The 12,995-nt window shown below is 44.2% G+C and overlaps 1 protein-coding gene across 2 annotated transcripts; it reads right to left on the bottom strand.

The window, feature by feature from the left end:
• Positions 1–1,002: 1,002 nt before the first annotated feature.
• Positions 1,003–12,565, bottom strand: B3GALNT1 (beta-1,3-N-acetylgalactosaminyltransferase 1 (globoside blood group)). 2 transcript variants are annotated; one of them, XM_036756304.1, is made up of 4 exons: positions 12,544–12,565; positions 11,760–11,850; positions 11,210–11,333; positions 1,003–3,339 (listed from the first exon to the last, which is right to left on the bottom strand). In XM_036756304.1, exon 4 carries the CDS (start codon positions 3,263–3,265, stop codon positions 2,312–2,314), a length of 954 nt encoding a protein of 317 aa, XP_036612199.1. In that variant the 5' UTR covers positions 3,266–3,339; positions 11,210–11,333; positions 11,760–11,850; positions 12,544–12,565; the 3' UTR covers positions 1,003–2,311. The 2 variants fall into 2 exon arrangements, with proteins under 2 accessions (XP_036612199.1, XP_036612198.1); XM_036756303.1 differs by lacking the exon at positions 11,760–11,850 and having other exon boundaries at positions 2,060–3,339.
• Between the last annotated feature and the right edge of the window lie 430 nt (positions 12,566–12,995).

Consider the following 12,995-nt stretch of genomic DNA (forward strand, 5'->3'; position numbering starts at 1 on the left):
GAGGGAGGGAGGGAGGCAGGAAGGAAGGAAGGGAGGAAGGCAGGAGTGGAGGGAGGGAAGGAGAACATTACAAAAATAATTCTCAAATATAGAGAAAACAGTCTACCAAACTCCTTTTAGGAAGCTATATAGAGCTAGTACCCAACTCGGGCTAGACAAAGCAGAGAAATTATAGATTAATTTCTCTAATGAATACTGATGAAAATACAACCTTAGCAAAACGATTAGACCTGTCACCCTCCCTTCACCCTCTTCCTCCTCCCCAATATAATTACTCATTATAACCAATTTAGATTCTTATCAGTGAAATACTTTCAGAGTACTAAAAACAATTAGCCTCATCAACAATATAAACAACAAAAACAGAGGGATGCGCTCCTCTGACCGAAGAACCAGTCAGTCATTGCTGTGTTTTATGCTGTGGTTTCAGAAAGCTTAACTCCCATTCTCCACCACCACCTTCTTAGCCAGCTAATACTTAACTGTTGATATCCTATTTTCTCATATAAGATTCTTACCTTAAGCAGGCAATAATATGTCTTTTAGTCTCCTATCCAGAGCTTCATAACCTGTAGAAATTCTTTAGGAACAAGAAAACATAGCCTTTTAAAATTTTTTATCAGTCATTTCAAACCCTTCTCCACCCCATGGATTCAGCCCTCCCTTGTCAAGAAGGAAGGAAGGACATCAGCATTTATTAAGCTCCTACTATGTGTCAGGAAGCAAAATAATTAAGCCAAAATACTGACTACAGAGACCATATCTGACAATATGTGCATTTTGTCTAGTTCTGCCTCTAAGGGTAGGATGCTTTTCGTTATCTGATCAAGCACTTTAGAAATACCCATTTATCATTAGTTCATCTGCCTATTAACACTTTTTACTAAAGCAAGTGACTTGTCTATTTGCAAAAACTTTGTTAGCTCTTTCTAGTTGCCCTTTGTATATGAAAGTAATAAAACTTTATTTCTTTTAAAATAAAACAAACAAAACAACACAAAATAACATTTCCAAAAACAAGACATATAATTCGGGTCTTTCTTCATCAGCACCTGTACATAGGAGCAAATGTTTTCTGAAGTCCAAATCTGCCCAGCCTTCAATATGTTATAACACTTGATGAGCATTTACTGAGCCCTTAGCTTGGGCCAGGCACCATACTAGGCTGTGGAGATGCAAGGAGAGAAAGGAAACCATGCCTGCCCTCAAGGTGTTCACGTTCTCTGGCCCCAAAGGGTTATTCTACAGTCATTCATCTCTGTCATTAAAGTGTACACCATGAAGTGGTGGTTGAGAAGCATTCCAACCCAAAAAGGGCACCAAATCTATGCAGAATTTAAATGTAAAAACCTGAGTTAAACCCCATGTTTTTTTACTACCATTATAATAGCAGATGATCAAAATAATGACCCAGTGGACACCAAGAGTTCAAATGTCTTCTGGCTTGGGGTAAATCATTTAAATCTCCCTGGGACTCCATATTCTCATATGCAAAATTAGAGGGTGGTATAGGATTCTATAAACTATTCAAATTGAACCCTAACCATAATTCTTTTCAATGACACAGATTGCAATTCACCCACGCCTGCCCCTCCTAAGTCTGGCCAAAATAATGCCAGCACTAAGAGGCCAGCCTACAGGTGATGTGCTGCCCCATAAGCTAGCTTGATCTTTGGAAAATCAACTTGGTCTACAGGGGCCATACTGAAAGCCTTTTGTATGAAGAAAAAATTAAACTATATTCAGTACAATATTAGTGTTAAGTGTATTACAACGCTGAAAATGGTTAATCCATACATCACATCTCTGGCAAGACTCTTCTTTAATCTTCATTATCAAGTTGGTTTTTTCCCAAAAAACCCCTCATTTTTACCAGTAGTCCTGAATAACCTGAATAAATGAGTCTACTATAAATAAAAGAGTTGTATTAAGTCCTTACTGGTAAAATTTTCCTGTGACGTTAAAATCTTTAGGCCTTTTTTGTATAATTGGCAAAATCTACCATTTTCCTTCTAAGGAGATATTTTTTTAGTATTCATCTCTGTCTCTCTCTCTCTCTCTGTCTCTCTCTCAACGCCCCCCACCCCCAACAAGTACCACAAAAGATCTCTCCTCTACTGCCGACCTCAAAAGCAAATACACAGGAATACGCAAAATGAGACAGGAAGCAGCCACTTTGAGGAGGGGTGGGATCTGAATGAGTCACAGTGAAGTGGGCACCAGGAGCAACACTGCCTTTGAAAGGACTCTCCCAGTCCAACCTCATGGGCTTTCTGCAAAGTCCCTGACTTGGTCAGAGCAGAATGGAGGGTCAGCATCTGCTTTCCTTTTGCATGAGCTGCCAATACTGGATTAGTTCCTTGGGAGAATAGCTGTGGGCCGCAATCAAGCGCTTGAATTTGCAGGTATTAAATCTAATCCGGTACAAAAAAAAGAGGTCATTGGACTTGGGAAGATGAATGTCCACTTTTAAGATGCTCAGGATGATCCCAACATAAACATCTTCAAATCTGATGGGCTTGACGTGTGCCATCATTTCATAAATTTGGAGAACCAAGTCTCTGGATAGCACGTAACCCAAGCCACTGCAGTACGGTGGAAATACCCTAAAAGGATACTCCTGGTAGGAAATATAGGTTTTTTTGAAAAATTCTCTATTGGAAATATTCTCTATGAGAGGGTAGCCCATGAAAAAGTTCTCAGACTGGTTGTACGTCAAAAGATATTTCACTAAGTTTCCAGTGTTAATAAAAACATCAGAATCTGCCTTCATCACGTATTTGGCTGTAGGGCAAAACTCTGTAACCCACCTGAACGCCATTATTGTCTTTAAGGTCAGGTTATAGTACGTGTCTATGAAGTCTTGGCGGATTATGTCACCATAAAGGGCGCTTTCATCTTGTACAGATAAGGCCAACACGTTATCTGCTGGCTCCACTCGGTGGCCTAATAAAAAGTATGTTAGGACTTCTTGTCCCCACCAAGACTTCTTTGTGCCCCAAGTAACCCGAATGGCCTGTCTGGCTTTCACATCTTCAGGGCGTGAGGTCACCAAGATGACAAGGAAAGGGTCCTGCTCCAAGCAAGTCACCCGCTCTCGGAGCGTAAAGGCAAATTCTGAGCGGTTAATGGGCTCATACTCATAGAAATACATCCAGTTGAGGTTCTCAATCACAGTGTAGGAGGGGAGGTTGAGGTACCACAGCATGGTGACCATGAGGAAGCAGAGTAGCCAAAGGCTCCATCTCAGGCATCTCACAGACATTCTGTGCCGTTGGGTGGTCAAAGGGGAGGCTGGAGTTGGAGGTTTTGGGGGCTTGTAAAGGAGAGCCCCAAAATCTGAAAAAAACCAAGGATGCCTAGATGAGTACTTTCCCATCCAAGGGGTCCCTTTTCAAATGGTTTGTGATATACACAGTCTGGCTGCCTGCAAACTAATACCAACATATGGAAATGCGTTTGGCCTTGCCATTTCCTCATTCCTCTCCAGGCTGACCTTGGGACTTACTACCATGACCCCAACCAGATTCCCACCCCACACCCTCCAGCTTCTTTTTATCCCATTCAGCTAAGAGAGCAGATTTCCTAATGGTCTTCCATTAGACTGTGAGCGCCTGGAGGGCATGTGAGTGAGTGCCTGGAGGGCAGAGACGCTCTTTTGCTTCCTTTCCTATCCCCAGCACATGATAAGTACTTAATAAATGTTTATTGATTAATGGATGGAAACAGGTTGTGTCCTTTGATGAAGGTTTTTATTAAAATGTAATTGGAAACTATTTAACCAAATAAATAAAAGCAGGACACAGATAATGTTAATTTGTGGTTTTCTGAGTCAGTACACAGCCCCCAGGGCCCCACCTTTCTATTGGAGTTTGACGCCTCTGGGCTAGATGACATCCAAAGACCCTTCCACTTCTACCAGGAGGCAAAGGAGTGAATGCACCAAAAAACGCCACCAGCAAAATCTGCATCTCACCTTGATGTGCTAGCTGCTGATTCAACATGCACTTAGGAAGCACCTACTATGTGCCAGGCCCTGGGCTAAGCACTGGGGGATACAGAGAAAGATAAACCAAAGCCTGCAAGAAGCATGCACTCTAACAAGAGACCACATGCAAACAAGATACAGGCAGGAGAAATTGGAGGTAACCAGCAGAAGAAGGCATTGTCATTGAGGGGAATGAGGGGGGCTTCCTGTATGGAGAAGGTGGGATTTTAGCCATGATATGAAGGAGGCCAGAGAGGTCAGGGGGCAGAGATGAGGAGGGAGGGCCCTTCAGAGGGGTGTGTGTGTGTGTGTGTGTGTGTGTGTGTGGAACGTGGGGGTGGGGGTGAGATGACCAAGAAAAATGCACCCTGGTCTTCCTGACCCCAAATCCACCCCATTCGACTTATTACTCAAAAAGACAGACTAAGAGGAACTCAAAAAGCCTGGTCTCCCAGCGCCCTAAGATTAGGCCAAGAGGAAGAAAACTTGAAACTCTGCTCCTATGGGTGACAAGAGATGGGCACTGAAGGGAGATAAGGACCTTACACTGGATGAGGCCTGAGGGGTTTGTGCTTGAAAAGGCTACTTATCCTTCTCTGGGAGAGAGGGAATTGGAACCCCAGGGGGCACTGGACATCTGGAAGAGTAGGAGAACATGGACACTGGGAGGAGGTCTCTAGGAAAATGTAAAAAAAAAATAAGAACCAATGAGAAACTCTAGATCTGTGGTGGGCTGCACAATCAGGAATGGTGGGGGAGGGTCTCTCCTAGGAGCCACCTGCAATAACTGGCATTATTCTGGGAGTGAGACCCAATGGAAACGGGGAATCCATGGGGCAAATTCTACAAGGCATTGGCAGAACTGCCTAGGGGGGAGAGCCTAGAATGGATACCGTGGAAGCTTTGATTCCCTGAAGTATACAGAGAAAAAAGAGAGACCAGATAATTACAGAGGCCACCAATCAGAGAATGAGGGTCTAGAGTGAACAGGAGGAGAATAGGAATAATGAAAAAAGGTGAGAAAAATCCTTTTTGGAAAGGAGCAAAAAAAAAAAAAAAGAAAGAAATTAAAAAAACCAAGGAACAGGACTAGCTGAAGGGGAGGAGAGGAAAGGTGATTTTATTAAAGAAGAAGAGGGAATGAGGGTGAGGGAAAAGAGTCAGTGGGAACAGGACCTTAAAGAAAGATTGAAATAAAAGGAAGGAACATAATACTGTCTTTACAGTAGAAGAGGGACCTGGAAATGGAAAAGCTTCTGCACAAACAACATTAGTGCATCTAGGATAAGAGGGGAAGTGATTGGATGGGAAGAAAAAAGAACCTTTGTATCAAACTTCTTTGGTAAAAGTTTGGTGTCCAAGATAAATAAACAATTAACAAATGTATCTAAAACTAATAGCCATTCCCCCCAAAATAAATGGTCAAAGAATATGAACAGTTCTCAAAAAAGAAAACAAAGAAACCCTAAACCACTGCACAATATTCACAACCACATGAAAAAGTGCCTCAAATCACTAATAATAAGGGAAATTAAAATCAAAACAACCCTCACCTCATACCCTGCAAATTGGCAAAAATGACCCCCCAAAGTAACAACAATCAATGTTGGAGGGGTTGTGGAAGGAAAGGCACACTAATACATTGTTGGTGGAGCTGTGAACTAGTGTGACTATTTTGGAAAGCAACTTGGCATTATGCAAATAAAGTAACTAAAATGTCCATATCTTTGAACTCAAGATTCCATTACTGGGCTTCTATCCCAATAAAGTCATTGATGAGAAAAAAAGTCTCTATATATTCAAATATACCCAAAATATTTTTGTGATATCTGAGAATTACAAACAAAATAGATGCCTATCAATTAGGGAATAGCTAAACAAACTGATATATAAATGCAACAGAATATTACTGTGCTATAAGAAATGATGTGTGGGATGGATACAAAGAAGCACAGAAAGACCTTTATGAACTGATGCAGAGTGAAGTGAGCAGAACCAGAACTATTTTTACAATGACCAGAACACTGTAAAGATGAACAACTTTGGAAGACTTCAGAACTCAGATAAGGGCAATGATCAAGCCCAGCTCCAAAGGCCTGAGGTTGAAGCCATGGTCAACATAGGGCTCTATTTTGTGTGATTATGCCATGATTCAATTGGAGGGAGAACTGAGAGGGCTACTGATAGTAATACAAAAAAGAAAAAATACCAATGGAGCATTTTTTTTAAATGCAGGGAAGAGTTCAGAAGGAAATGAAATAAGGTGAATAGCTTTAGGAATTCATGAGAAAAGTCAAGTTTCATTTGTTCATAAGTTCATGCTTTAAATGAAAAGATTTGCTAAGGAATGGTGGCTCAAAGCTTTTTAAAAGAAAACTATTTTTGTTGTTCAGTCATTTGCAGTCATGTCCAAAACCTTATGACGCCACATGGGGTTTTCTTGGCAAAGATGGAGTGGTTGGCCATTTCCTTCTCCAAGCTTATTTGATAGATAAGGAAACAGGGTTAAGTGACTTGCCCAAGGTCACACATCTAGTAAGTGTCTGAGGCCAGAGTTGAACTCAGGAAGATGAGTCTTCCTGAGTCCAAGGTCTATCCATGGTGCCATCTAGCTACCTCCAAAAGAAAACTAAGAACACAGGTAAAAATAAAAGAGAATAGGTTCAGCTATGATTACAATAGAAAGAAGAAATTAAAGGCTCAATACAGAAAAATGAAATGAATCATTCAGTGAAAAATCAAATACTTGAAATCTATTTTGTTGTAAGTAGCATTTGAAAAGAATTATAGTACCCATGATAATTTAAGCAAAATGTCATTCTAATAATTAAGAAAAAAAAGTAAGTGGTATGAGCATGCACTTTATTTTAAACACATTTTACTTGCTATCTTTTGTTTTTGCATTACCTACATTTCACAAAATATCTGTTCTAGGGAGCAATCCCTTATAAGAGGTGTGGGAAAACTTTTTGGCATTATACGAACCTAGCCTTGCCTGGCTGAGAAACCAGACCTGTTGCTTAGAGACTAGGTTTAATATTTAACTTGGGACCCCCAGTTTTGCTGTCCAGAAGCCCAGTCAGATCCAAAGATTGATGCCAGGAATGCAAAGTTTTCTCCCAATATACATCTCAAAGTAACCCATGTATGTTACTGTGCTGGCTAATCAGATATTGTTTCCTTGTTCCTTTCACTGAATCCTATCTAATGTGTAACTTACAGACACTGTTGGGGGGGAGCACCCCTTTTCTGGCTCTCCCCCTCTGCTGGGTAACTTAATAAATTTCTTCCTAAATTATTTCAGTTTTGGAACCTTTGTTTTCAGTTACAATACGGGAATAAGAAAAAGGGGGGAGGGGGCCAGTATGACAAAGTCCACCAAGCTATGGAAAGTGTCTGACATTCTGTGCCATGTTCCACTTTCATAATCTCCCAGATAGGTCAAATGTAATAGGTAGATTTTGTACTCTGCCCCACCTGGAGGGAAGGCTGGGTTAAATTCTGGGCCCCACAGTTAAGAAAAGGCTATGAGAAGTTGAGGAACACTCAGAGGAATATAGGATGGCCAGGGGCCTGAAAATCAGAACAGAAGGTTTTGGATCACATGGCATTTTCTAAAGCACGACATGTTTTTGATATGAAAAGGAAAAATGGATCAGCAGGCATACTTTTCTTCTCCTGGGATACAGAGTATACTTCTCATATTACTAGCCCAGGGAATGGGGATGGGGATGGGATCTTTGAGCATCATGCCATAATACTGTTATTGAGAGAAATGGCTATGCCATTTACATTAGCTCAGCGGTTTAAGACCTTGGGTCTAGGAACTCATCTCCCTGTGAACTGTGTTTCAAAAGAATTGGTTTCCTCTGTCATCCTATGTAGTTTCTTTTAAATAAATACAAATTTAAAAAAAATTTTAATCTAAAAAAAAATCTAGGTCCCCAAACCCCAAAATGTCTTACAATATATAAATGATACATATTGTGTGTGTGTAAAATTTTGTTGTTGATCCATTGGTCCTCTTTGAGAATGAAGGAACAACGGTAACAATAACATATTTTATTTTATGCATTAAAAAAATTATTCTGAGAGTGTACAGGCCGTGCCAGACTGTCCAAGACATAGAAAAGGCTCAGCCCCGCCCCTCCCCCCCCAACCCCGCATTAGCTGCTCTATGAATTTCGAAGAGTCTGGCTCCCAGCTCTTTTCAGCTAAATTTAAAAGTCCTTCACTTTCTTTTCTTTACAAAAGAAAAAAGATGAAAACAAACAGCGTTTGTGGTCCATTAGGAATGCCGGGCTTTTCGCATTACATTTCAATTAGCAACCATCAGTACTGGGTAATATGGGTCCAGTGAATGCATTACACAGAGAAGGCCAAGAAAAGTTTGTCGGGAATCAGGACTGGGGCTGTCATTTCATTGGTGGAGGGACTCAATCCCAGGTACCTAAACTTCTCTTCCCAATGCAGGTCAGCACCTTCTCTGCTGCCTCAGCCTCAGGAATGTCTAGACCAGAGGTATCCAAAACCTGGCCCACAACATTCCTCAACAGGGCCTGGGCCGCATTAAAATTTAATTGGGAAATATTTAACAAAATAAATTTTAAAACAAAACATAAATCATATTACATTTTAAATCAGTGATGATGAGGCCCACAGGGATGTACAGTGTGGTGGCCCCCATTCTATCTGAGCTTGACCCTGCTGAACCAGATCCCTGAGAGGGGTTAAGCCTGTCTCCTTGGCTGGCTCCCTACCCATGCTGTTATTCTCCCCCTAACAATGGTTTTAAATGACTTTAACTAAATCGAATTTCTCCATCATAGGAGATCTTTCCACTGGATCTAATCTGTACTATCCACATCACCAAAACGTGTTTGTTGGCCCAGATCTGAAGGCAGGTTTGTTCCATAAACACAGTGCTCCATGATTACTGACTGACTTGAAACAAGAACATCAGAGATAATCTCATCTGAGTTCCATTTTTCCAGATGAAGAAAAGGAGGCTGGGAAAATCAAAGGGATCTGCCCAAGGTCATGGGTTTTAGACCCATTCCAGGAAAAGGTAGGAGACCAGAACCTAGTCAGAAGTTATATGTGTGGCTCATCGTCCCAGTGAGATGGGACTGGAGAGAGGTCTTGAGAGTCAGAGGTCCTCGGTGTGAATCCTGCCTCAGTCACTACCTTTTAAACTTCAGGTCTATCTCAACCTCCTGGGCCTCAGTTTCCTCATCTGTAAAATGAAAGGGCAGGACTCAATGACCTCCAAGTTCCCTTCAAGCTCTAAAATCTTAACCTGATGAATAAATGCTTAAGATCCTACTATGTGCCAGGCACTGTGGAAGTACTGGGGATACAAAAAGAGGCCGATGATAGTCCCCGCACTCAAGGAGCTTATAATCTAATAAATATCAGTCATTATTACTATTTCCATGGAAAAATTATTCTACAAGCATATTTACTTGTGTTTTCTAATTTTTCTTTCAAACAAAGCAGTTGTTCTGGATATGATGTCCTCAAACAAAGCATCATGGATTAATAAAAATTTTTTTTAATTAAAAAATTGCGGCAGCTAGGTGGTGAAGTGGATAGAGCACTAACCCTGGAATAAGGAGAACCTGAGTTCAAATCCAGCCTCAGACACTTACTAGCTGTGTGACCCTAGGCAAGTCACTTGACCCTGATTGCTTCCCAAAAATATTTAAATTTTTTTTAAATTTAAAAAGCAAAAATAAAATGATGAAATCTAAGATGTTATGAGGGTAGGAAGACCTGGGTTTAGCATCCTGCCTCAAACACTTACTGGCTGTGTGGCCCTGGACAGGTCATTCAGCTTCAGTTTCTTCACCTGAGAAATGGGGCCCAAATAGTTGTATCACTTACTTCATGAGGTTGTTGTGAAGATCAAATAAGTTAATGTATGTAAAACATTTTGCAAACGTCAGATTGCTGTCTGTTACTCTTCTCATTCTAGATGGGTGACTTCTTTGGTGGAGGGAACTGCCTCTTCCCAATTTAGATCACTAACAAACGCTCTGCAGCTTAGCATTTTAGAGAGCTGCCTAGACCCTGAGATCAAATAGTCAGTATTTTGAATTTATTTGAATCAGTGTTTGACAGAGCTCAAGTCTCAACATTGTTTACTAACACAGTACCCGGCACATAGTCTGTGGGCCCTTCGTAAATAACTACGCCAAATAATTATGATTACCCATTGAACGAATCTTCTTGGTTGGGAAGAAACAAGTGGAAACTGTATTAATTTCAGTTACAAAATAACAAATTCTGTTTGTCGTCTTAGTAACACTGTTCCGAAGTTTTGATCTTGGCTTTTGGCAAGAGCATTTCAAACAGTAACTGAAAACTCTCGGGAAACACTTCATCTCATACACAATTGCTCAAGGTATCTGGCTTGACCATTACAGACCAATGACTCCTTTCTGCTGACTCAAAAGAATCAGGCCCCCTCCTCTAGGCTCCCGTACAGTGTGTCCATTTTAGGAAAGCTGGAGGAGCTAAGCTGGAAGGGTGGGGGGAACAGCTCACATTGTGTCAGATAACAAAAACAACTGACACTTTCTCAGAGGGTGCAGTTGGCAGCATAGCTAACAAGACTGTCAATAAGAAAGAACTTCTCCTTAAAAGAAAATCCCTCTTAAGCATTGTTGATTTTGCAGAGTGTGGTTTGGAAATCCCCCAAGATATTTTCAGCAGGTATACAAGGTCAAAATAATGTTCACAATAATACTAAGATGTCAATGGATATAACCCCATGTGAAGAAAAACTTTTAGGGGTGGGGGTGGGGAGTGGTGGTCCTCAATCATTTTTAAGAGTGTAAAGGGGTTACGTGGGCAGCTAGGTGGCACAGTGGATAGCAGTGCTGGGCCTGGAGTCAGGAACACATGGGTTCAGATCTGGCTTCACACACTCACTGGCTCTGTGACCCTGGGCAAGTCACTTAACCCTGTTTGCCTCAATTTCCCTCATCTGTAAAGTGAGCTGGAGAAGGCAATGGCAAACTACTCCAGTATCTTTGTCAAAAAAACCAAAACAACCCAACTGAAAGGACTGAATAACCACAAAGGAGTTCTGAAATTAAAAAAAAAAAGTTTGAGAAAGCCTAATTTAAAGTTCTCCATCCTCCCTGGCCAGCAAAGTCAGACGCCTGGGATTCTTCAGGTCAGTGCTATCAGAGAAAAGACAACTCAAGAACTTACCAATACTGTCTCAGACTGGGATAGAAGGAGGGCCTGGTGTTCTCGAGGGCTGGGCTAGGGCTAATTCCATCCTCATCTCCGAGGTCAAGGTCAGTCTCGAAATGCCATCCTTCACCAGACTACACTGGGAACAGAACACGGAGACATGGCACCAGGCTGGGGCTCCCTCCCTCCTTCGCCTAAGAGCCGACTCGAGATGGTCTGTGTAACTTTATCTTGGAAACACACTCCTCTTCCCCGCCCCCACTTAACCACATTCCGCTCCGTCAAGGACCAGGTTTTCACTCAGACTCCCCATATCTGGCTGTAGAAGCAGCGAAAAGTCAGTTATCGGGAAGCAGATTATTTCCAAATGCAAGCCCGGCCCTAGGCTCACTACCTGGGTGACCCTAGGCAAGTTAATTAGCATTCCAGTCATGCCTCAGTTTCTTCCTCTGTAAAAAGAGGAATTTGGACTGGATGAGCAGCACTTCCCCCCTCCCCCAAGTACATTTGTGATTCCGTTTCTTAGCAATGAAAGTGATTCCCAGCCCCTGGCTGGAAGACCAACCTTCCTGCAGACTCAGGGGTCCTGGAGAGGGAAGGGACCGATTCAGTCCTGGCTGGGGAGCCGGCTTTGTCCGCACGAGGGAGGCCTTTCTCTGGTTGTGGAAGCAACAGCGTTACCAGATGCCGGAGCAGAAACCCACAGGGCTCCCCAGCTAGCACGCTGCCCACGAACTAAAGGGGGAGGGGAAAGGGAGCAGGGACGATCCCAGTTCTAATCCTCGATCTTCTCCTAGGGTGACCTTGGGTGTGGGGGCACCAGATTGCCTTTAAGGCCCCCGCCATGCCTAAGTCTAACTTCCCGCCTGCAAGGAGACTCCGAAAACCCCACTGGGCACCCGCCCGGCAAGGGGAGGAAGGGGGAGCTCGGCGGAGCCCCCTCCCCCAGTGCTCTGCCAGTCTGGGGGGGGAGTAGTGTCTTCCCGTCCCTCTTGCCCCCTCCGTCCCCCCTCGAGTAGCGGGCCCCGCCCTACCTGTCCACCTGATCCATAGGGGCCCCTCTTTCCCTGTCCCGCCGCTCCCGCCCCTCGCACGGGAGATGAAGGCCGGGACTGGAAGCCAGGCCCACTCGGGACCTGGAGCCACCAGGACCCCAGCTTCTGCCCGGCCGGAGCTCCCGGCGTCCGTCCCTGCGGGCAGGACAGTGAGCTCAGCCGATCTCCCTTATCCGCCCCCTTACTCCTCTCTCTCCCCGGCCCTTCCGAGGGCGAGCGGAACGCCCCCCAGGTGGGGTGGGGTGCCTGGTCTTGGGCCTCCAGGCCCGAAGCCCGGGCAGGCGGGTCACTTACCCGAGGGACCCTCTGCTTCCACCTCAGCCGCGGGAGGTAGTGAGGCCCCCTCCGGGGCGGGGCGCTTGTGGGGCGGAGGGCGGAGGGCGGGGCCCGCGGGGGAGGGCGACTCCCTCCGTGAGCCGTCCTGAGTCCCGGCCCGGCCCTCACCCGAGTGGGAGCTCACGGAGGACTGCAGCCCACTAGCGGCCCCACTAGGGGCCTAGGCAGGGGCTGGAGAGGGGCAGGGGGCCTTCCTGCCTCGGTTTCCCTGCGGGGTCACCAGGAAGCCGGGCACTGCCGAGGCGGGTTCTGCAGCCCCGAAGGACGCCGCCTGTCCTGGAGGTGTGGCTGGGTCTCCAGCATCCAGACCTTTGCCTGACCCTATCTCTTCACGCCTCCCCTTGCCTTGGTCCACATCGCCTTGTCAATTTCATCCCCAGCACAGCCTCAGTGAAGGTGCCTCGTGTCAC

The sequence above is a fragment of the Trichosurus vulpecula genome, chromosome 4 (assembly GCF_011100635.1).
Source record: "Trichosurus vulpecula isolate mTriVul1 chromosome 4, mTriVul1.pri, whole genome shotgun sequence".
Lineage (NCBI taxonomy): Eukaryota > Metazoa > Chordata > Mammalia > Diprotodontia > Phalangeridae > Trichosurus > Trichosurus vulpecula.

What these genes read in the sequence shown, in the direction of transcription:
- B3GALNT1 (XM_036756304.1), bottom strand. Translation starts at nt 3,265, where the DNA reads ATGTCTGTGAGATGCCTGAGATGGAGCCTTTGGCTACTCTGCTTCCTC.